The 21,758-nt window shown below is 48.0% G+C and overlaps 9 protein-coding genes across 9 annotated transcripts; 4 read left to right on the forward strand and 5 right to left on the reverse strand.

Moving 5' to 3' along the window:
* Positions 1-2,539: 2,539 nt before the first annotated feature.
* Positions 2,540-4,181, reverse strand: EURHEDRAFT_531437 (uncharacterized protein). Its single transcript, XM_040787190.1, has 2 exons — positions 3,534-4,181; positions 2,540-3,484 (listed from the first exon to the last, which is right to left on the reverse strand). The coding sequence occupies exons 1-2, from the start codon at positions 4,050-4,052 to the stop codon at positions 2,636-2,638; spliced, it is 1,368 nt and encodes a 455-aa protein (XP_040638113.1). The 5' UTR covers positions 4,053-4,181; the 3' UTR covers positions 2,540-2,635.
* A 366-nt stretch (positions 4,182-4,547) lies between these two features.
* Positions 4,548-5,331, forward strand: EURHEDRAFT_424706 (uncharacterized protein; the record flags this gene model as incomplete). Its single annotated transcript, XM_040783377.1, has 2 exons — positions 4,548-5,234; positions 5,284-5,331. Coding segments are annotated over 2 exons (735 nt in total), but the record flags the coding sequence as incomplete, so codon positions are not given.
* Positions 5,332-5,760: 429 nt separating this feature from the next.
* On the reverse strand, positions 5,761-9,110 carry EURHEDRAFT_457558 (putative mitochondrial translation initiation factor IF-2; the record flags this gene model as incomplete). Its single annotated transcript, XM_040784435.1, has 3 exons — positions 5,761-6,004; positions 6,074-8,571; positions 8,652-9,110. The coding sequence occupies 3 exons, from the start codon at positions 9,108-9,110 to the stop codon at positions 5,761-5,763; spliced, it is 3,201 nt and encodes a 1,066-aa protein (XP_040638115.1).
* A 695-nt stretch (positions 9,111-9,805) lies between these two features.
* On the reverse strand, positions 9,806-13,899 carry thtA (the record flags this gene model as incomplete). The annotated part of the gene is made up of 5 exons (XM_040780213.1): positions 9,806-11,248; positions 11,300-11,472; positions 11,525-13,100; positions 13,167-13,281; positions 13,337-13,899. 5 exons carry the CDS (start codon positions 13,897-13,899, stop codon positions 9,806-9,808), a joined length of 3,870 nt encoding a protein of 1,289 aa, XP_040638116.1.
* A 947-nt stretch (positions 13,900-14,846) lies between these two features.
* On the forward strand, positions 14,847-16,640 carry EURHEDRAFT_413233 (TBC domain-containing protein). The gene is made up of 4 exons (XM_040782121.1): positions 14,847-15,159; positions 15,220-15,375; positions 15,433-15,561; positions 15,622-16,640. The coding sequence occupies exons 1-4, from the start codon at positions 15,123-15,125 to the stop codon at positions 16,503-16,505; spliced, it is 1,206 nt and encodes a 401-aa protein (XP_040638117.1). The 5' UTR covers positions 14,847-15,122; the 3' UTR covers positions 16,506-16,640.
* Positions 16,641-16,817: 177 nt separating this feature from the next.
* EURHEDRAFT_413235 (Yip1 family protein) lies at positions 16,818-18,031 on the forward strand. Its single transcript, XM_040782122.1, has 4 exons — positions 16,818-16,919; positions 16,985-17,036; positions 17,106-17,820; positions 17,883-18,031. Exons 1-4 carry the CDS (start codon positions 16,875-16,877, stop codon positions 17,962-17,964), a joined length of 894 nt encoding a protein of 297 aa, XP_040638118.1. The 5' UTR covers positions 16,818-16,874; the 3' UTR covers positions 17,965-18,031.
* Positions 18,012-18,731, forward strand: EURHEDRAFT_90503 (uncharacterized protein). The gene has a single exon (XM_040787680.1). It carries the CDS (start codon positions 18,158-18,160, stop codon positions 18,560-18,562), a length of 405 nt encoding a protein of 134 aa, XP_040638119.1. The 5' UTR covers positions 18,012-18,157; the 3' UTR covers positions 18,563-18,731.
* On the reverse strand, positions 18,642-18,959 carry EURHEDRAFT_457835 (ubiquitin-domain-containing protein; the record flags this gene model as incomplete). The annotated part of the gene is made up of 1 exon (XM_040784460.1): positions 18,642-18,959. A coding segment is annotated over one exon (318 nt), but the record flags the coding sequence as incomplete, so codon positions are not given.
* A 536-nt stretch (positions 18,960-19,495) lies between these two features.
* EURHEDRAFT_413239 (TFIIB-type zinc finger domain-containing protein) lies at positions 19,496-21,668 on the reverse strand. Its single transcript, XM_040782123.1, has 8 exons — positions 21,445-21,668; positions 21,277-21,367; positions 21,113-21,222; positions 20,798-21,051; positions 20,641-20,746; positions 20,444-20,582; positions 20,006-20,392; positions 19,496-19,949 (listed from the first exon to the last, which is right to left on the reverse strand). The coding sequence occupies exons 1-8, from the start codon at positions 21,550-21,552 to the stop codon at positions 19,516-19,518; spliced, it is 1,629 nt and encodes a 542-aa protein (XP_040638121.1). The 5' UTR covers positions 21,553-21,668; the 3' UTR covers positions 19,496-19,515.
* Positions 21,669-21,758: the final 90 nt, after the last annotated feature.

A 21,758-nucleotide genomic window follows, 5' to 3' on the forward strand; every position in this document is an offset into this window, starting at 1 on the left:
AAGTGTCGGTCGTTCATATCGGCTAGCTGCTATATGATATGGCAATGGTCTGCCAAGAACAACACTCAGTATTAGTTCTGATCTAAAAACCCTGGTAATAGAACATACATGTTCCGCCACACTTTGGCCTGATGATTCAAGCATCGAGTGTGATATCTAAAAGTGAGATCTCTTCCAATCAACAGAACTCGATTCAGCAGCTTGGTTTCCAGTAAGGTAGGCATTATTGTCCTAGAATGTCCTAATGAGCAACAACTGTTCAAGACCAGATTATAAAGGCCGACAACTAATCGCAAAACTTGCTGGTTAATTGAGTACCGCACTACTTTCAGTCTGGTCAATCTATTCTTGAATGGACGTAAGCCACGTAGTTCTTCCTGGGTTGTTTGTGTAGGACTCAGCTAGCGTACATTTGACAAGTTAGTTGGTGTATTCTGTAGAATCCTCTCTCAACGGATGCATTAGTCGATGGTCTGGTTTCAGACGGTCATTAGGGTTCATCAGTAATCACAAGAAATAATGGTCAATAATAACAGTCAACGATGATTAGAAAGAAACCAAGCGACAAACGTCAACCTGGTGGCTGATTTTGTCTGAAAAAATACCGATTGAAGAATTCTGAGCACACTGTTACATGGTGGCAGTATGCCATCCAGCCATTATTCGTTCACGCATATCTTCTAAGCGGCCTCTCCTTCAGCCTTCCGTTCGCAAAAGGACCACATGTTCCTACAATTGATGGTGGTGCATGGACTTTAGTCGGTAGTCTTGAACTGAGCAACACGCTCCACATTCCCGGATACCCTGCACTGCTGGCAGAGTAGTCTGCGCTCATGTAATAAATACCAGACGCACGACCTCGCGTGCCATTGACGCCGTGTGGAAAGTTGGACTAGCAGAAAGCTAGCGTCATTGCGTCCCATACTGCAGTCTGTAAATTTGTGATTCCAGTTGCCGTGAGACCCTCTGGCAAAAGGATCTCGCGTGGAAATCGGTTCGCTCGGTCGTCAGCAATAAGTAACAGCATTTTAGGTGCTTCTTTAGTAATAATGTCACTGGAATGTCTAGTAGCTCCACTTTTTCTATACTCTTTGGCTCGGTTCAACTTCGATATTCTTGCTTGGAGCGAAAGAAAGGGTTCTCATCCTCCATTACATGAGCTTCTACAGCTTCTGCTCGCTTTCTGTATTTGTATTGATGTTTGGTGATTATCCTGGTCCTGTAGTTACGAGAGTAGGCTTGTCAAAAAACCCTTTCATATCGACCATTGATGTCGCGTGTTCACCTAAGGGAAAAGAGTCTAGACAGACGAGTATTTCTTCTTCCTTGACATCCACCAGTTGTCCACACAACTTTGGCTTTTTGGAAATTACTTTTGGCTGTGATTATGAGACTCATCCTCTTCTGTGGTATGTATGGCCAAAGCAACGACTTCTCTCGTGGGTGCTCGCACAAATATATTGGAATGTATATCAATAATTGTCGTAATTTGATCACTCAAAGTGAGAGGCGCCGCATATAGCGGTTTCTTGCGGTTTATTTCCCTTGAATCTCCATTATGGACCCAGTTTAAACTGATACTTCAGCTATTGGAGCATAAGGATCGCTCCAAAGTCTCATAGTTTCTCAAGGAAACTGTGAGACAGATCGTAAACCAAAGAGTCGATTTACAGTTAAGAGCCGCGTATGTCGCAGGGATATTCGCTTCCAATGAAGAGCTGTAAACACAAGCCATGGAGACAATCAAAAGACCTGACATTTCATATGTTCCCCAAGGAAAGAATCATTCTGATAGAAGAGTAAACAAGCAATCTGACGAGATATATGGGGTTGTTCCGGTTATTGCCTCTCTAATTATCACTTCAAGCTTTTGACATGGTCTAACGTAGTCCTATAATAGGATTGCTAACTGTTTGTGGTCCACGTATGGACCGTTCACAGACCTATCTGTATAGTTTAGAATGTTTATCACATCATGCGTTGTCGCAGCGGAAGGTCATTCGCAGTCCATTCCAGATAGATTGAGTTCTATAAAAAGCCCATGGTCCTTGACTCCGGTCAAAAGGTAGAAAATTGATGTGAGCAGTTGCTGTAGATCTTGTGTTTGTTGGTGAGCAATGAGAAGCTGGAAAGCTAGATACTTATATGAGCAAATGAGCAAATGAATAACGATGAAGGATAGAAGTGTCAGACACAAAATTGAAAATTCAAATAAGATATATATAACAGAATTGATGGAGGCAGGGAATCGAACCTCAGACCACCAAAAAATGGACGTGTGGGGATTCGAACTCTGCATCTGGTGTCTACCTAGACGAACGCTCTTCCCGACTGAGTTACACGCCCTTTTTTATTATTAGGCCTTACGGTTAATTGGTATATATGTTGTATGGTAGGTAGCAGTGGGTGCTGCGTGAATGGCATAAAAAGTAACATAAAGAATAACTCGGGACGATATAGTTGCCTAAAAGGGTTATTGAGCATGCGACAAGTGGGTCTCGTAAGCCCTGGTGGGGACTGTGGAGAAGTCGTTCTGAGGCTCAAGTTCTAGTATCATTCTAGAAGTATGTATTACCATTATGTATTTATGTGACGGCAAAAAATAATCACAAATAGTATGCACATGAAAATAGAATCATGGTCGGCATGACCTAACAACATCATTCACAGCCGGCACATTCAACCCCGAAGTCCTTCCTTCAGCTTTATCCCCCTTGATTATCCACCAACTCATATGACACTTCTTCTCATTCGAGTCCCATGTCCACGCCATACAGAAGCCCGGGCGCTCCACGCGGCAGATCTGCTTGCATGTGTCGACAGATGTCACGTCCTCCACTGATTGAGTCCACTCGTCTAACCGGCCGACGTAATCCCAGTTCTTGTGGCCGGTTTCGTATATCGGGTTGTCGAAGAGGGATGCTGAAGCCTTGGGTATAGGAGAATTGCCATTTTTGTCATCACTTATAGGGGTATTCCACAAGTCAATCCAGAGGACCTGCTCTGTGGTATGCTCAAAGGTCTGACTGACGCTGAGCATATCCGACGATGACGAGAGTCCGTGAAACGAGAGGACCGGCGTGCAAAGTCTTTCCCTGGTTATCTTGGACGTATGAGGGCTCTCCCCATTGAAAAATGCGGCGTATTCTTCATTGATGTAAATCTCCAGTCGGTTCAGTGATACCGCCAGGCGCTTATCCCCCCATGTCTCATCTAGGGATTCCCGGTGAGCCATGGCCAGGTACTCGCCGTCGGAAATGAGATGGCTAACGGCTCTGTGCGACATGATGATAGACGATCCTCCGTGGCCGAAGTGGCAGTCCTCTCCGCCTACCGGGTTCCCGAGGTAATGTTCACGGTTAGGGTTAAAATGTTCGATGAGACGCTTGTATGAGGGCTGTATTAGATACGTGTCGTCGTCTGCCATGATGTACCATTTCTTATCCGGAAATCGGTTGTAGAGAAGTTCCGCTCCAGAAAGAAACTACACCGTTAGCAGAGCCCTCGCGCATGCACAGATAGCTGGTAGGTACCTTCATCGCATCAAGCTCCCACCCAAAAGCCCCAGACATCTCCCGCGCAGCATCCACATCCCCACGATCAACAGCCCTGGTCAGATTGTAATACTTTTCCAATCTCGGATGGTCCAACTCCCCCGCCAAATACCCTTTCCCAATCATCCAACCCAACACATCATGTATAGGTAGTCGTCGGTCACGGTACTGGTACTCTTGCCCCGGCAACGTGGCAAAATCTCCAATAAGAAGCAGATCGGAGAGTCCCATGTGCTCATGCGCTTTCAGCCAAGCCGGGATCCGCTCTTTTGTCCCAATTCCCGATTTGACTAAAACTGCGACATCTTGGGAGAAATCCACCGGGTATGCACTGGGTTTGTTGATGAGCCACCAGCGTCTCTCGAAGAGAGCAGGTACTGCTCTCACAATAGCAGCGCGAAGGCTGAATTGGCTGTCGTATGGTAGAAGAAATACGAAGATGACGAAGAGCAGCACCACGGCCGGGGTCGATCTAAGCTTCCGCGAGTACCGACGCATGGTTCTGATTCTATCGGGAGTCACCGGAGAGATGAAAACATGGTAAGAAGAGCAAGAACAGACGGAAACTTGGGCAGGACCTCCCAATGAGTACGCGTCAGCTTTTTCACTGTTTGTTAGTGAAGACTGCACTGCGCAGATTGGGCTAGAACAGATCTGTATGCAGAAGACACATCAATCAGATCGCCATCTGTGGTTGGTTCCTGTCGAGTCCTATGGATCCACCTTGAAGATTTGCCAGTCTAACCAATCACAGTTAATTTTATTTTCGGGGCTCACGTCCGCCATAAGATCACAATTGGCTGAACTCAATTCTTGGCATTCCGTCACCGTCGCCGAGCTGTTATGCTGCACAACTAGCTAGATAAGCCGTCATAAGTTCCCCGCAACCAAAATACAAGTATGTAGTACCCCCTTGCTCTACCATCCTAACATAAACAACACTCCTCTGACACTAACTACAACAAAAACATAATGTCCACCAACTCGCAATCCCTCCTCCCCCGCCGCTCCTCCGTCCCCAAAGCCCGCACCGTCCTCAAACCCCCGGAGCGCCCCATCGCCCTGCGCCGCGAATACATCACTGACACAAAAACCCTCCTCACCCTCAACCCACAAGGCGGTTCCAACTCCTCAAAGGCCTATACTATACTAGATGATGAAGGCGCGGTCATGTTCACGGTAACGGGGTGGAAGTTCAGCGACAGGAGTTGCCGCGAGTTCCGCGATGCGTCGGGATTACCGCTGTTCGAGCTGCATCGGACTTGGTTCAAGTTTAGGCATAAGTGGTGTGTTACATTGCCGGGAGTTATGCCTGGTAGAGGTGGAAGCAGTAGTGGTGGTGGTGGGTTTGGGGATAGCTGTAATAACGGGGGTGTTCTTGCGACGGGGTCGCATCGGATTCGGGCTCTTGGGTATAAGCCTTGTGGGGGGTTTAGTATTGGGATTGAGAGGAATGCTGCTGCTGCGGATACAAAGAAGGAGGATGATAAGAAGCTTACGCTGAATATTGAGAGATATGGGAATGTGTTGGCGTTATTTGACGTTGTCGATGGGGATCGCAAAGTTGCCCAGGTGCGCGAAAGTATCGAACATAACGAGAGACTGGCCCTAATCAGTTCGCGTGCGGACTATCGCCCTGTATTTGATGTTATCGTCACGTCCGGGGTGGACTTGTCTTTGGTATGCTGTGTTTCAACTCGTGTCGTTTATTGATGGCTAACTTGTATAGATTGCTATCATTGCGGTGATTGCGTCGGATTCTGTTTTTACAGCGAATATTAAATGACTTAATTTAATATCGTTGATCTTGTTACGGCTTTATATAATACAATATAGCATCTAGTTTGGAAAGAAAAACATCGCATTGAATCATCATAATAGCAAACAAGCTGGTATCGACCACGTTCAGGTATACACATCTAATCAAGTCGTGGCCATTCATGCAGACATAAGACTTTTCGCAAGACGCAAATAAAAAATAATTCGTTGCACTTTTGTTCCTGCCATCGATGCAGAGCCATTGTCTCATTTACCATGGACATGCAGAAACACGCCCCTAACCTTTTCTGAGTCGGCTACCCCTGCGCTTGAGTATCTGATCGACTGCCGTGCAGTGCACCCTTTCTTAGGGAGATTTGAATTGAACAGACCCAGCACGTGGTCTTAGGCATCACCCAGTCGTCGCCTAAGAACCGATGGAACCAGCTCAAGGAATGTCGAACACAGGCTTGAGCTTCTTGACAAGAGCCCATTCCTCCATCGACACTTCGGGTCGATAAAACTCCTTGAGCGTGTCGATACTGGCACGAGAGATGCGCGAGTACAGTTGGTCCTTCTCTTCGAGGTGCCGGCCGTACATGGGCTGATTGGATCCCTCGATCTTGACAGCAACAGAGGGCTGACCTCTCTTGGTGACTTGGACCGGCTTGTGGTCACGCTCAATGGACACACTGTATCGATTTATCGAATTAGCGCCTTGTTAAAAGAAAAAAAAAAAATAATAATAATTAAAGACTTACACTCTGCCGATGTCGAGGATTTCTTTCTGTCCAGTTGCGTTTGTCTTGATGGCGCAAAGAGGTGCGTTCATCCGGAGACTTCCCTCAATCACATCGACACCAATGACAATAGGGTCCTTCTTGTTGAAGACAGCAACGGGCTTGAGCACGCAAGGGAAGACAGCAAGCAGCTTGCTTTCCTCCTTCCGTTGCTCGGTCAGTTCAGCCATGTGCTTGGTGAAGTCATCAAACAAGTGGTAAATAATGTCGGCTGTGAAAATTTTGACGCCAACCTCCTCAGCATAGGCGTACGCTTCCTTGTCCACCTTGACATCGAAGCACAGCATGACTGCAAATTCCTTGGCCTTCTCCAGCATGGTTCCAGCCATCATCACATCACGCTTGTAGACAGGACCAATGGAAATGTTGGCAACAGGAATCTTGGACACACGAAGGAATTCCAGCAACGCTTCAAGCGAACCAAGGGTGGAAGCCTGGACGCTAACACCACGCTGGTCCTTGGAGACCTTGCTAAGAAGCTGTTCCAGGTCGGACATGACCTCTTCCTCAATGTCTTCCTCGTCATCGTCAGGTCCAACAACCATCAGACGAGAACCAGCAATGGCTTGTTCAAGATCGTTGGCGGCGATCTTTACACCCAGGGAGGCCTTGACCTCCTTGTTGTGGACGTATGCTGACTTCAGACGAAGTTCCTTAAGCGGTGCTGGTGTCAAGAGTGCTCGAATGTTCGTTGATATAGGCCCGTTGAGACCGCACAGTACGACTCGATCGCCTTCGCGAAGGATACCATTCGACAGGACAACGTCAATGGTGGTACCGAGACCTTCAATGACCTTGACTTCAAGGACGGTACACTCGACCTCGGAGAGATACATCAGGGCGTTGGTCATACGCTCCTGGGTCAAAGTGGTCAGCAGCTTCAACATGTCAGGAATACCCTCTCCAGTGTGTGCCGAAGTGGGGACCAGGGAAACGTTCCGGGACATCGATTTGTTCTCGTAGAAGAGCTCCGAGTTGAAACCCTGCTCAGCGAAAAGAAGCTTGGTATGGTCAAGACGGGTACGGAACTCGTTTTGAACACCCTTGTTCTGCATCGCCAAACTGTCCTGGAAGCCGTTGTTGTCAATCTTCTTCCAGCCGTACAAACGATCGATCTTGTTCAGAGCAACGATGAAAGGCGTCCGACGGTCACGAAGCAATCTCATGGACTCCAAAGTCTGAGGCTCGAGACCGTGCATGATATCAACGACCAGGATGGCAATATTACAGAGAGACGAACCACGCGAACGCAAGTTGGAGAAAGACTCGTGACCAGGAGTATCGATAATCAACAGACCAGGGATCTTGAATTCAAACTTGCCATCCTTGTTGACGACGGCAGTCTTGGTCTGAAGGGCGTCAACGGGGAAGTAAGTAGCACCAATCTGTTGGGTAATACCACCAGCTTCGCCTTCCTGGACATTAGTCTGACGAATCTTGTCCAGTAGCTTGGTCTTTCCTGTGTCGACGTGTCCAAGAATACAGCAAATGGGGGAACGAAGGTTGTCCTTCGACCGGGCAGCCATGGCCTCCTCGTACTGCCTCTTTCTACGCTCGGCGGCTTCGGCTTTCCGTTGAGCAACGGCCCGCTTGGCAGTCGACTGCTCCTCATCCTCGGACTCCGATTCAGACTCAGACTCCGACTCGCTCTCAGATTCATCCTTCTTGGGGGCAGCAGTGTCTGCGGGCTTCTCGGACTCCTTCGCAGCAGCCTTCGGCTTCTCCCCTTCTTCATCAGAGGGAGCATCCCAACTGTCCTTGACGTCGTCAGCATCGGCCATCTTCTCCCAATCTTCACCCTCGCTCTCTTGTTCCTGTGAGGCAGCAACGGCGGCAGCCTCGGCTTCTTCCTTGGCCTTCCGCTCCTCTTCCTCCTTCTTGCGGCGCTCTTCCTCGGCTTCACGCTGAGCCTTAGCACGAGCAGCAGCAGCCTCAAGGTCTTCCTCCTGCTTCTTCGGGCCCTTCTTCTTCTTGGTGTCGTAGACGGGTCTCTTCTTCTCGGCCTGGTTTGCTTCGAGACCGGCAACTGTACCCACACCAGCCGCAAGCATTTGCTTCATACGCATTTCATTGCGTTGCTGAGCTTCCTTTTGGGCCTTGCTGAGGAGCTTGCCTTCACGTCTAAGTTGTTCTTTCTTTTCCTTCTCCTTCTCCTTCTTCTTCTGACGAGCTTCCTCCTTCTGTCTCTCTTCTTCCTCGTCAAGGATGCGTTGTTCCTCTAGCGCAGCCCTCTCTTCAGCGCGAATTCGCTCTTCTTCTTCACGCTGCTTTCGAAGTGCTTCCTGCTGCTTCTGGATAGCGACTAGGTGGGCGGGAAGCTTCTTCTTCTTGCCGCCGCCGGCGGGTTCCGGAGCAGGAGCAGCAGCGGGGGAAGGCTCGGGAGAGGCTTCATCCTTGGGCGAAGAGGCTTGCTTGGCTGTTTCTTTCTTGTTGTCTCCAGGCTTCTTCTTAGTAGCAGCCTATAAATAGGAAACAGTCATTTTAGTATAAATGTACACGGGAGCACAATACAACTGAACAAAGAGGGGAAATAATTTACCTGTTCCTTCTTACGTTGTTTCTCTCTCTCCTTCTTTTCCTTCTCCTTCTCCTTCTTAGACTTCACACGGAACTCACCCTCAGGCTCCTCGGTCTTTTTAGCCTTTGCTGCTGCGGCGGCAGCCTTGGCGCTCTTCTGGTTTCCGGCAAACACATCCTCCTCCTCATCTTCGAAGGAGCCTTCTTGCGGTGCCTTGCTGGCCAAATCAACAGCATCATTTGCCTCCTTTGTAGGATCTTCCCCCTCAACAAAGTCGTTATCCTGCTTCCCCTTCTTGGCTTTCTTGGTCTTGTTTTTCCGGAGCGCAGCGAGAAGACCGCCGCTGCCACTCATTTCTTCCTCTGCTCCCTCGGTGGCAGGCTCCTCCGCGGGCTGGGGCTCTGCAGCTGGTGCGTCTTCTCCCAATTCTGCCTCCCAGTCTTGCTCTTGCCGCTTGTTTCCCTTCTTCTTAGGCGCCATGATTGCGATGTTGCCCTTTTTCTTTCTAAATCGGTGGTCTTCGAATGGTAATCGATTCCTATAACTAACGAACCGGATGTTAGTCAAACCGATTCCAGATGAAACGTGCGTCGTTCAGCTCTACGGGTATCACGAACAATACTCAATTGTTTTCCTTGTCTCCGCCTGCGGGCAAAGCGGACGGCCAAGTGGCAAAGAGGCGGTGTCCAAAATGATCTGAACAAAGAGAATATTCAGATAAAAATCACACCCCGAAAACAAATATCCTCCCTGCAAGTGGTTGGAAGACCTTCGGAGGGTTGGAGAGAGTTGGAGGAGCTTTTTTTGCGGCGGTGGTCCGTGAGAATTTTGGGCCGGCGATTTTTGGTGGGGGACCGCTGCTTATGTACGCCACCCGTTGCCACCATATTGTTCAGGTAGATAATGGGGAGTACCAGCCTACCCAGAGTGTTCTGTGTTCCAAGAGTTTATATGTGGATTAATTGGTTTATTTACTTGATTTGATATAAGGACAACCTGTTTGCAAAAAGATCGGATTGAATATTAGCATATAAACACTCTGTGCTTTATGCTGCTATATATATTGCTATGCTACTCCGAATTCAGGGTAGGGAAACTAAATAACAGGATGCTCATACATCATTTCTATTCGAACCACACTTGTCATATGTACTTTTAACAACTACAAATTAAAACTAGAATTGCATATGAAGTATGTTCCTCAACCACTTCATAACCGCCTCGACCTGGTTCGTTGACCTCCCCAAAACATCCTCCGCCAACACAGAAAATCGTTCCATGGTAGCCTGTGCAGTACCGGTATCAAGCGAAGAAGGGTCGTACAGATCCCTTGAGACCAACATCCTGTGCAGATATCTCGCACCTCGGGCCACCAAACGACTCAAAATGTCACCGTCAACATGCATCCGGGAGGGAGATGACTCAACAGACTCGCTTTCCACGGGGTTGCGCAGACGCTTGCGTTTTGGCGTAAATGGGCAGATACGGGGGTCCTTCTCGCACATATTCTGCAGGAGACGAAGTAGTCGCCAGTCCTTCTCCCCCAGAGTCAAGAATCGGTATGTGGTGCCGTTGATTGTGCTTCCGTAGAGCACTCGCGAAGAAGAGTTCAGAGGAGACAGCTTGGAACCAAGACTCAGTTTCATCACAGACAGTGGAAGGTGGGCCTCACATAGAGAATGTGGCATCATCTTGTCTGTTTCTGTGACTCCGTTCTCTGTTAACACGCTGACAGTGCCGCCTCTGCTACTGGCAACGGTGAGGTTCAGTGGCCCGCCAATGTGGACGTGAGATAGCCCATCATGCCGGTGACGATCGTACGCATACATATTCAATTTGTCATCAGAAGCCTTGAGCACCATAAGCGACTCTCTTGCAGTCGATAGGTACACATACGGCTCGTGTGCTGATATAGAGATCGCAGGCGATACTGTTGAGTACCTTGCAGCCCGACCCCATCGTGTCCGGGAGAACTTGGGCTCCAATGGGATAATCTCGTGGCCAGATGAGACCATCAACGTAAATGGGCCATATGGTGTAATGGCATATACTGGCCCCTCGAACTTGTGCACATATTTGACAGAGCATTCGATTTGGGACGGATTAGATGTATCCCGGGACGTCTGCAGAAATATGACCCGGCCTCGTTCCTGCTGATTCTTGCGGGCCGTCCCGATAACGATAAGATGGTATTCTTCATCTCCCTTTCGAGGCGTCCATTCAAGAATGCAAGTGATCTTCTCGCCAGCTGCTCCTTGTGGTCTCCAAGTTTGGGATACTTCTTCCGTGCTAGGCAAGCTGATTGCTGAGTCTTGGAAGTCTGGATCAATAAAATCAACCATCGGACGCGTGAAACGTTTGACAGGATCCAGGCTTGTATCAAGTTCAGTCTTGGTATAGGACACAATCAGACTCTTCAAATGTTTTGAATAAGCCAGCCTGTTGGCACTTCCTGGAAGATTGATTCGTCGCGGAATTGTCTTCGACTCGCGGTCCAGTGTACAGATAAACAATTGTTCATCTGCAACGCAGAACAGCGAATTGAAAGCGTCATCCATATTCGGATTGACAATATTGCTAGTCGTAAATCCGTAGATAGTCTTTGGGTAGTAGGCAGGCTGAAAGAAAGTCAGGCACCGTGACAAATACAGGAAGCCATGAAGACTTACGTTGTTTTGGTCAGTGATCCAAACCCGTTGAAGAGTGTACTCAAGTAGCTCTCCATCTTCGACACATGAGACCTGCCAGAAGCCCTCTCCACATGTCAGTAATGCAGCATTTCCCTTGCTCTGCACTTTGACGGAGGTGTGCCCAAGTCGTTGTGGGGTTCCTTGCTTCATGCCTAAATAACAAGACCAAGTTAGTTAATGTAATGAATGTGATATTAGACGCACAGGGCTCACTGATGGGCGAGTTAAAGTTGTCGTTATCGACAGTTACCCCGAAAGAAACCAGGATTCCACTTCGTAGACCGCAGAATAGAATAACCCTTTCTAACGAGTCATCTGTGGCAATGCTTATGATCGCAAGGCTCTCAATAGCCTTGGAAATGTCGACACTCTCTTCCACATTGATATCTATACCAGTCACGAGAGTAATCGTGTCCTCTATAACGCGGTAGATCAACAACTTTCCACTACCCGTCCCTATGAAAACGAAGCAAGAAAATCCAAGGCGCTCAATGGACATAGAAACCGGCTCATGGTTGATATCGATCTGTGTACCAGTGCCAGACAGCTGATGTTGGCTATCCGCCGAGTTTATCCGAATGAGGTGAAGTTGTGACCCCTTATGTGAGCGAATAACAGTCGCAACCAACCCGGCCGACTCATTGATAGCTGCAGCTGCAACACTCTCAGACTGGCCATAATCATGGCGGACACCCGGAAATCCAGCAACAGTTCCAAGACGCACTGCTCTTTCAGTTACTTGAACAATGGCGCCAGACTGTGTGCAGCCTGCCGCCAAAGTTTGGCAGGAAAAGTCCAAGCCCGATTCTTCCTCGTCGACGGCGCAAATCTCCTCACCGAAATCAGCGGGCATATAGATCAGAAGTGATGAAACTGGATCAGTGGTCAGAATACAAACGCCCCCGTTTACATCATCTGCCATAGTCCATATGTCCCTTGTGCTGGACAGCCCCTCCAGCGCCACTGCCAGGCCAATTTGCGCCTCTATTCCATATCGAATCTCAGAGACCGCACCTTTCCCAAATGTGGATGCAGAGCATACAAATAATCGGTCGCTAGCAACGTCTGTCGCCAAGGAATAATGAGCTGTGGACTTGACGACCACAGAATCTGTCACCGGGGTCCAATTCATGAACTTTTGGACACATCGCGGGTGGTCCCGCGCTTTTTGCACGAATAATCCACCATCGCCCATATTCCCTGCAGCTAGCAGAAGATCACCACCCTCATGCCCAATATCAAGTGTATCAAAAGCCGCATCCACGTCGCAGTGAAGCAATCCGAGGAAGGTTTGGTTCTCGATCTCACCCTCGTTTCCAATTTCAAGGTAAAAGATCCTTCCATCCTCACGGCACAGGTAAATATCGTCATGTTTTTGATTGTAAATCCAGTTGCGTAAAGGTCTCGCCCATCGAGTCCAGAGAGGTGACCGTTGGGCTTGCTTATCACAGAAAGGCAAAGGGTACCGGCTAGGTTGCCTGCGAGGATCCAGCCTGTTCTTGTAGACCGCCATCGAGCTAGGGGTTACGAGCATAAATGACGAAGTTTTGGTCAATGGGATAACCATGGTAGGAAGCCTGTCCTCGAACGGTAATAGTCTCCGGGTAAGCCGTGGTGAAGCATTTCGTAGAGAGATATTCGCATCCCACTCGTAGCAGATGGCATGGGTAATTTGATTTTGGGCAATTAAGAGCAGCAGAATGATCTTGTTCTCTCCTTCCGATTTGGGATATAAGAATTCCATAAATAGTATGTCGCCGTCGACATGGAAGAACCGCTCCTGTGGCGGAAGCGATATTAGACCCATGATTGATAAAGGATGGTGGCAGAGTCATCCAAGACAAACCTCTAGTATTGGATCCAATTGATTGTTGGTCATCTGGGACTGGAGAACTGGTGGTTCTTTGAGCATGAAGATCCCGAAGTAATCGCACGAGGCACTGACTGCTATTGCACGAGACCTGGGGAAGGAATGCTGAGCGACGTTCTTATTAGACAAATCCAAAGAAGGCTTACCTTGGCTCCACGGCGACATTCCGCCCAAACTGCTCGAACAAGTTGACATCGTTGGGCAGAGGCCGTCGATAACAGACAAATTGGCCCTCGCCAGCCATCGAATAATAAAGAAAAACAAGCTCTCTCGAGGCAAGGCTCAGGACCAAAACCTGGGGAGGCAAATCATCCTGAGGCTTGTTCGTGGCTAAATGACCAGCACCCTGTTTCATCTGAGTTTCCCATGGCAGTTCCGTGCCCACGTTAATCACCTTCGCGGCCATGATTTGGGCATCAAAGTCAGATTTCGAGGTGACATCCTCCAAATGGATACCTGATACGGCCTCTCGAATCTGTATGTGACGATCACCGACGAAGACCACATCGTTGTGTCGCTGACTCCGCAGGTGTGCAGGTAGGATCCATTGAATGGTTGGACTAGGCACTACCGTATGTGAAAGCAATCCAACCCTTGGCTTAGAGGGAATGGACAACTGCCCCATTTCAGACTCTCGTTGTCTAACGAACTCCCTAATCTCATCTGGGGCATTGGCCATAGGGATATCTGGATCTTGGTGGGATGTCATGGTGTCCTATCAAGTGAAAAGAGGAAAAAAAAAAAAAAAAAAAAAAAGGAGCTGATCTTTTCACGGCCAATAATGTGATGCTGATTGTCCAAAATGAAGAGATGATAAAATCAGAGCGGTTCATCAATGTTCACCCACGAATAGCAACAATGACGAGAAGAAAAGGAAAATCTATAGCGAAAGTAAAACCGAGAAGCTCTTTTTAATCATGGTTAGGGCGGTATGAACACGATTCTTCCATGGATGACGCTGCTAATAAGCCAATTGTCACGTTAAGGTTCAGCAAAGGCGAAAGGGCACTTTAGAGTCGCTGGGCTTATTCCAACCCCACTTCCAGGTCACGAGAATGCAATATAGACGCTTAGCGCAGGAGAGAGAAGTGCCTATAGCCAATGTTAGATTATGCTCTGTGAGCTGCGAAGCTTCAATCTATAGACCTCTAACCTTAGTAAAGAACGACTAGCAACACTGCTAGACTTAGGCCTTGAACTGGTAGGTGGGATGTATATGCCAGACGCCAATGTTCAATAACACGGTTTCGGGGCCGTTCCCAATGCTGCTCAAAATAGGAAATGGTGACTTCGATGACAAGTCTTGAAAACGGAACAAGCCCTAGAAACGTCGAGCTTCAATTTTGTATATGCGCCTCTGTATTCAGGCAGCTTTAACGGATGGTCTTGCAACGGTCGTTTCTGTTGTGCAATTACAACCCGGATGTGTATGTCCAACTAACCGTCAAGCACTTGAATGTAGAAACCGTTCTCTCCAATACTATCTCTTTCTTTTTGCCTCGAGGGAAAGCTGAGCTGAAGCCGAAACGTGCGAATTGACTTGTTTGTTGGGCGGTCGGCGTTCGTAGCAATCACGGGGCAGTTCTGGCCTGAGGCATAAAGTAACCCCGTTTCGGCGATGAAGTGGCCAAGAACTTCCATCAACCTCGCCTTTGCCAGATAACAAATCAGAAAGTCACACAACAGACTGTTGAGACATTACAAATTATTGTCTTAGGATTCTGGGAGCCTTTTTTCCTGTGCACAGGTTGAAAGAGAGGAAGGGGAAAAATCCTTTGTCGAATATTCCATACCGTGGAGGCTGCTCCATATACTATCTGTCCAATGCATGAATGAGGAACGAGCCTTAAAAAGACAGTTGTCACCACAAAACAGGCCAGAAATTTAACTTCTGGCGCTCAATATTTGATATTATATCAACTTGTGGCAGCAATGGATCTATCTACAGCAGCCCATGAGAATGACAACGGTACAGAAAAGGCCATTATCCATGAAGAATCAAAGCACCTTATTGACGCGCAGGACGAAGAACCTGTAATATTACAGAAGGAGCAAGACAAATGTCACCTGGCCGAGAAGGCAGATGCCATCCGGAGAGCATGCGACTTGGGGGACCTAGACGCATTGGTTTCACATGCGAAATCAGAAGGTGGCTTCCTCCGGGATGACCTGCGTCAGTTAGCATGTAAGTTGGCTCCTGTCACTATGGTGCGACGAAGTAAAAGATGGTAACATGTCTCAGGGCCAATTCTTTTACGATGCCAGCAAGACAAACGAGATGGTGATAAGGATTGGAACGAATCGCCACGACATGCAGATGAAGACCAGGTTCAACTGGACGTGCACAGGTCATTTGTCTATTACCCTAGCGGTTAGTGTTAAAGTATTTGGTATCAAGGTTTCAGATATGACAGACTAACCGGAAGTTTAGGCACCAATGAAGAATTGTCCAAAAAGAAAGACGAACTATCAAATGTGATCACAAACGTGCTACGGAACTATCCATATCTTTGCTATTTTCAGGGATATCATGACATTGTACAAGTCTTGCTTCTAGTACTGGGAGAAAAGCAAGCAGTACCAGCAGTTACCCAAATCTCTCTCTTTCGGATACGAGATTACATGCTTCCATCGCTCAATCCGTCTTTGAAACACCTGCAGATTATTCCAGCGATCATTGAACGAGCGGACCCAGGCTTGCGACAGCATCTTTCGGACGTCAGACCATTCTTCGCCCTCGCAGCTATGCTTACGTTATATGCGCACGATATCCAAGAGTACGGCGATATCGCCCGTCTCTTCGACTTCCTCCTCGCACATGAACCTGTCGTCCCGACCTACCTTTTCGCAGCGATTATCCTCTCCCGCAAAAAGGAACTGCTGGATATTCCGGTGGATGAGCCGGAGATGATGCATTTCACTCTTTCCAAACTTCCAAGTCCATTAGACCTTGACGATTTGGTACAGAGTGCTGTGCAGCTCTTCAACGACTATCCACCCGAGTCACTGCCTTTTGGAGTCTGGAAGCAAATTCCGGCATGCAGTGTGCTGAAGAGCTCTCGAAATCCTTTCCGGAAGCAGAAAGCAGAGAATGCGGTAAAGCTATTTGGTCAGCAAACGCGGCAACTTCGTAACGATGAACTGAAAAAGAAAGCACTTGGGCTCTTGTGGACACACAGAAAGGCCATTGGCTCTGTTGCCGTCGCCGTCTTCGTTGGTGCTGTGTCTATTTGGATACGGAAGAAAGGATTTGACGCATCGATCTGGTCATACATGGACAACTTCAAGGCGGCTTTTGAGGATCGCTTCTTCTAAAATAGCCCACTTAATTTCTCTTATCGAACTAAAACATGTCAAGATGGCCGGACTGTCCGTTTTATACAGCGGGACCATGTAACATATAGGCGTGATAAGATAGCAACATAATAAAAGTGTTTACTAATTGCTCTGAATCCGGGCATTCTATAGATCAAATAAACATCAAACTCATGAACGACTATGTGAAGCCGTTAGAACTCAAATTTCCGCATCCGGTATGATAGTCTCCACATTGTGGCTGGTGGGTGTGGCTGATAACGGCACGCGCTGATGTGTACTCTTACATCTTCCCCGTACCACAGCCCTCCCCTCCCATACTATCAATCGCTTTGTCGCTACATTAACATCCAAGAAAAAACAGCCAACATGGCGAATCGGGGATATGATGTCGTTGTAGATGTGGATGCAGAGGTAAGTCAAACTGCATTGTTCGTTCTTGAACGAATAATCTCTGATACCAGATTTATATCCAATAGGGCGACCTCGGGCATACAGATCTCCAAGATGACCTTGAATTCCATCCATCCAGTACGTCACTATTCCCTCGATCGCACTCAAGAACAGAACTAAAAAAAACCCACCTCCCCCCGTGAACAGACTTCGAAAACGACCAACGTAACGCAAAAGCCCAACAAGACACTGCACCATTCCTCGGCGGAGCAGGCCCCTCGCACTCGCACGGCCGCGACAGGTCCCCCGGTGGTAGCGCCTCCAAGCACCGCTGGTGGTCACTTCACTACTACGCGCAATTCTTTGACGTTGACACGAACGAGGTCCTACGCCGCTGCGTCGCCGCAGTCTACCCGCGCACCAACTTTCTTGACGTCCTTGAAGGCAACGCAGACCTGTATGGACCGTTCTGGATCGCTACAACAGTGGTTGTGATTCTGTTCCTAACGGGTACGATCTCTCAATGGCTTTCGAATAACGATGACCAGCATTTCGAGTACGATTTTACGCTTCTTTCGGGCGCGGCCGGTTTGATCTATGGGTATACGGGTGTTGTGCCTATTGCGCTGTGGGGGGCTCTACGCTGGTTCGGTAGCTCCACTGCGGATCTGATTGAGTGTTGGGCTTTGTATGGATACTCGAATTTGATTTGGATTGCTGTCGCGCTGGTCAGTTGGAGTCCGTTGACGGCGTTGAATTGGGCTCTTGTTGGTGTTGGGTTCGGTTGGACGGTGTTCTTCTTGCTGCGCAACTTATGGCCCGTCCTGAGCGCTACAGATGCCAAGGCGAGCAGGGCTCTGCTGATTTTGGTTATTCTGCTACATGCGGGTCTGGCGATTGCCATAAAGATCCTCTTCTTTGCGTGGGTTTCCTAACGCTTCCTGCCTGTTGGAGTACAGAAGCTAATGACTATTTAAATCGCAGCCATGGAAGCCCCGTCTCCAAGAAGAACAAGCAGCATGATGATGACCATGATGACGATAAGAAGCGGATGTTTATGATGTAAGGTACCAGCGGAGGATGTCACTGTCACAGTTCCAATGGTTTCTGGATTTTTTTTTTTTTTTTTTTTGCGTCCATTGACTTCTTGCTCAGGTAGCAAGTTGTTCATCATGTTTGCTGGTTTCATAGTGTACCTGTACCTATCTTAGGAAGAAAATGAAGAGCGCAATGAAGTTTTTTTTTTTTTTTTTTTTACAATGTATTCAATTGCAAAACGTTGCGAGGAGAAGTCAAGTAATAAGTATTTGACTTGGGCTATAACATTTCATCATATCAACGCCTTTTTTATTCTCCCAGGTTGCAATGAATACATGGCCACCAGGCAACATTCCCAGCAACGCAGAAAAACCGTAACAACAACGAATCGTTTACTTGAGCTTCTTCTTGGGGCGGAGCTGGTTAGTGTGACCGCACTTCTTCTTACGGCAGTTGGTAGCACGAGGGGGGAGACGGGCCTAGTAGTTGGACAAGTCAGCAACCAATTTCAAGATATGAAAATTCCGGGGATCCGAAAGTCGTTCAGATGGTCGGAAGGTGGAAACGTACGTAGCACTTGCGGCAGATGGACTTTTCGCAGTTGTACTTGGAGGCGAGAGCCTTGAGGGAGGGTTCGATGATACCACCACGGAGACGGAGGACAAGGTGAAGGGTGGACTCCTATAAATTCGCAAAAAGCATGCGTCAGCCAATCGATTCCATCAAAGTCAAATATATCCTATCTCTTCTTTCACAAAACGCGACCGTTCCGATGAATTCGAGTCGTGGCGAAATCGCGCATTTATATCCCGTATATCCGCATTGTTCAAGGGAAATCCGTACCTTCTGGATGTTGTAGTCGCTCAGGGTGCGGCCATCCTCAAGCTGCTTACCAGCGAAGATCAGGCGCTGTTGGTCCGGGGGGATACCCTCCTTGTCCTGGATCTTGGCCTTGACGTTGTCGATGGTGTCGCTCGACTCGACGTCGAGAGTGATGGTCTTACCCGTCAGGGTCTTGACGAAACTGCGATTCAGAAATCATGTCAGTGACACTGTCCTTCCTTCCGTTTCGAATTTTATCCATGGCATCTTTTCGTTCGGTTCGATTCTTATTGCCGAGCGGACCGGTTTCGATGGGCTTGGAAGGGGGGTAGAAAATAACCTACATCTGCACTGTAAAATCCGGGAAAAACAGATAGTCAGTTCATCTCTCTCTATAACAAACGGGAACCGTAAAAAGGCACTTCATTATACGTACTGGTTGCGATTTTTCGTTGTTGCTGGCTGACGATCGCTGGAAGGTCGGGCGTCGTAGAGGCACTGGTAATTTGAGGGAATTCTCGCTTAGCAAGGGTGGACCGACTTGGTGATACCCTAAGCCCTATGCCGCTTCCGTTTTGATACCGCCCCGACGCAAGTGCCATTTTGGGCTTCTCCACAGTTTCCATACTCCGTGTCTTTATCTTCAACATGATGCATGGCGTTGATGGTGATCGATAAGGTTTTGGTTCGATGTTCCTGACATGGAATCGCTAAAGATGAGTACCTTTGGTGAAAACTCTTGGTGCTCTATTCATATCTATTCGTCAATATATCCTGCTTCTTCTATGTCGTCTACAACAGCATCCCCCGGGAATTCCATGTTCATTACTTCCCCATAATATTCCATACGTCTCCGGTCCTCCTGCCAATGGCCCATCCTAATTTCTGCCTGGAATACGGTCTTGACAAGAGTTGACAGGGGGATTCCGACCACCTTTGCTGCCGTTTCGTAGAAAGGCCTCACCGTTTCGGGTAGGTCAGTGTCCAGTCGATAACGAGGGTATAATGAACCCGGGCGCAGAACTTCGCTTCCCGGGTCTGCGACAACCTTCATGCTCTTCAACTGGCGCGTCACAGTTTCTAGCATTGAGTCCAACGACGCTTCATCGTCTGCTTCTGACGGCGGTTCAGTGGGCTGGCTTTCCACGCCCGTCGGGCCGAGCGGAAACAAATCTGCCAACGTATTGGTTCCTATCCAAGGCCAGAGTTAGTCGAGACTGAGGACACAGAATTGCTGATGAGCTTACCTTTGCTGCCATCCAGCCAACTATTCTCGTACCAATTTAGGTACTCATCCAACTGATCCGGTGTCATACTGAACACATCTTTCTCGTTAACCAGGACCTCATTACCTTTCCCAATTCTGCCACTAGATATCTCCCGATTATCAAAGTGTCTTTGAACCTGCGCCCAGAGCTGCCAATCAATCGTCTGAGTGCTCGGTTCTCTAGCTGATTCAGGGTATCGTTTCACATAATCGAATGGGAAAAGAAGCTTGGTACTAATGACAATGAGGGTCATCATTTGCACCTCAGGGAGGTGAAGAGACCGTCTTTTGCCGGCGATAGTTGTTGGGTAACTGAAGGTGAACCCAACGAGTTTCTGTAGCTGCTTTACAGCGGGGTATATATCGACTGTTGTCGCATTAGCAGTAAAAAAAAAAAGTTAAAAGTAATGAGACGTACTTGGAAGAGTAAGTCTTTTGATAAGTCGAAAGAGTAGAAGTGGAGCGTTCAGAGGTGGGAAATGCATGCTGGATCGACGGTGATAGAATAGAATCAATTCCAACGCAGCCCTGTGGAAATGCTCTGCTTTTGGTAATCTCTTTATATTGTCAGAGAAAACATCCTTCATGGGATATCTCAGTACCATGGGATCATACCGTGGTCTCGAGGAGCGATAAGTACTCCTGCGGAAGCTTGTCTCGCATTTCCCGTGGAATGGTCTTGATTATCCTAAAATATGGAACGTCTCCCTGCATCACCATCCTAAGATTTTGTCAGAAAGTAGTCCATCCACAGATTCAAGCAAGGTTTTACCTGTGGAAGTCGGCTATGCCAATAGGCAACCTCATCAAGAGAGCCCCCATGTAACAAAGAGCAATGGAGTCAACCAATCGAGGCCATTGAACGCGATTCCCATTGGGTTTGAAAGCCTTATCAGATTCATCCTCAGTATCTGCGGCTTGCGAACTGAAGACTTCCGGTTCTTCGGTCTCCGTCTCGGACATATTACTGTTGATTTTGCTAGAAAACCCTTCTAAACGGAGAGCCCATAGGTCGCGAATGACATTCTGCAAGCTTATTAGTTTTGACTTTTGATCATTTTACTCGGATGTATTCTTGGTGACATACCTCGAACTCAGCAGGAAAGCCCCGGTCGTGAACTAAGGCATGGCATTGCTTCCACAGGATCAACTGGTATATTTGCAAAAAGAGACTATATGCCCGCTGGCCCCGGTATGCTATTCATAAATTAATTCATTGCTGATCAAAATAAAACAAGATACTTGACGAACTCTTCTGGCCCTTCTCAACGATATCTTTCTTCACGCGGTGCGCCCTACCCTGCGTCCCATAATCTTCCGGATCTTCTTCGACTTGTCGACCCTACATAAAGCCAAGTCAATCAGCATTCAATTATTTTCGATGGCAGTCGTCAGAACTAAGATCTGATATGGATGTACCTCTTGCTGGTGACCCCGCCGGCAGAACCAAAGCCCGTTGTCGAGATAATATCGTCTCTCACGGCACCCTTCCTGCCCACAGACCCCTCGAGTGATAGTGTATTCCATTTAGGGCACAGTGGGTCATGATATCTGGATATTAGACATCCAGTATGTGGTGGTGAGTACTATGCAGTCTGTGATAGGTTGGCGTCCGGAAAGAATTTTTTCCTATACGCCTGAACCGGTGTATGGCCCTTTGCCACAGAAACAGAGGAAGGTTAAAATAGGGAAGGAATTAAAAAAAAATCTTTTAAGAGTACGTGTATAGATAA

This window comes from Aspergillus ruber (genome assembly GCF_000600275.1).
Source record: "Aspergillus ruber CBS 135680 unplaced genomic scaffold scaffold00016, whole genome shotgun sequence".
Lineage (NCBI taxonomy): Eukaryota > Fungi > Ascomycota > Eurotiomycetes > Eurotiales > Aspergillaceae > Aspergillus > Aspergillus ruber.

Bases quoted from the DNA above. Each gene is read 5' to 3' on its own strand.
- EURHEDRAFT_531437 (XM_040787190.1), bottom strand. From the start codon at position 4,052: ATGCGTCGGTACTCGCGGAAGCTTAGATCGACCCCGGCCGTGGTGCTG. The intron at 3,485-3,533 runs GTACCTACCAGC...CTAACGGTGTAG, and splicing joins GGGAGCTTGATGCGATGAAG to TTTCTTTCTGGAGCGGAACT.
- EURHEDRAFT_413233 (XM_040782121.1), top strand. From the start codon at position 15,123: ATGGATCTATCTACAGCAGCCCATGAGAATGACAACG. The intron at 15,160-15,219 runs GTACAGAAAAGG...CGCAGGACGAAG, and splicing joins AGCCCATGAGAATGACAACG to AACCTGTAATATTACAGAAG. The intron at 15,376-15,432 runs GTAAGTTGGCTC...AACATGTCTCAG, and splicing joins TGACCTGCGTCAGTTAGCAT to GGCCAATTCTTTTACGATGC.
- EURHEDRAFT_413235 (XM_040782122.1), top strand. From the start codon at position 16,875: ATGGCGAATCGGGGATATGATGTCGTTGTAGATGTGGATGCAGAG. The intron at 16,920-16,984 runs GTAAGTCAAACT...TATATCCAATAG, and splicing joins TTGTAGATGTGGATGCAGAG to GGCGACCTCGGGCATACAGA. The intron at 17,821-17,882 runs GTGGGTTTCCTA...TTTAAATCGCAG, and splicing joins ATAAAGATCCTCTTCTTTGC to CCATGGAAGCCCCGTCTCCA.
- EURHEDRAFT_90503 (XM_040787680.1), top strand. From the start codon at position 18,158: ATGTATTCAATTGCAAAACGTTGCGAGGAGAAGTCAAGTAATAAGTAT.
- EURHEDRAFT_413239 (XM_040782123.1), bottom strand. From the start codon at position 21,552: ATGGAATACACTATCACTCGAGGGGTCTGTGGGCAGGAAGGGTGCCGT. The intron at 21,368-21,444 runs GTACATCCATAT...GGCTTTATGTAG, and splicing joins GGCGGGGTCACCAGCAAGAG to GGTCGACAAGTCGAAGAAGA. The intron at 19,950-20,005 runs GTAAGCTCATCA...GGCCTTGGATAG, and splicing joins TTGGCTGGATGGCAGCAAAG to GAACCAATACGTTGGCAGAT.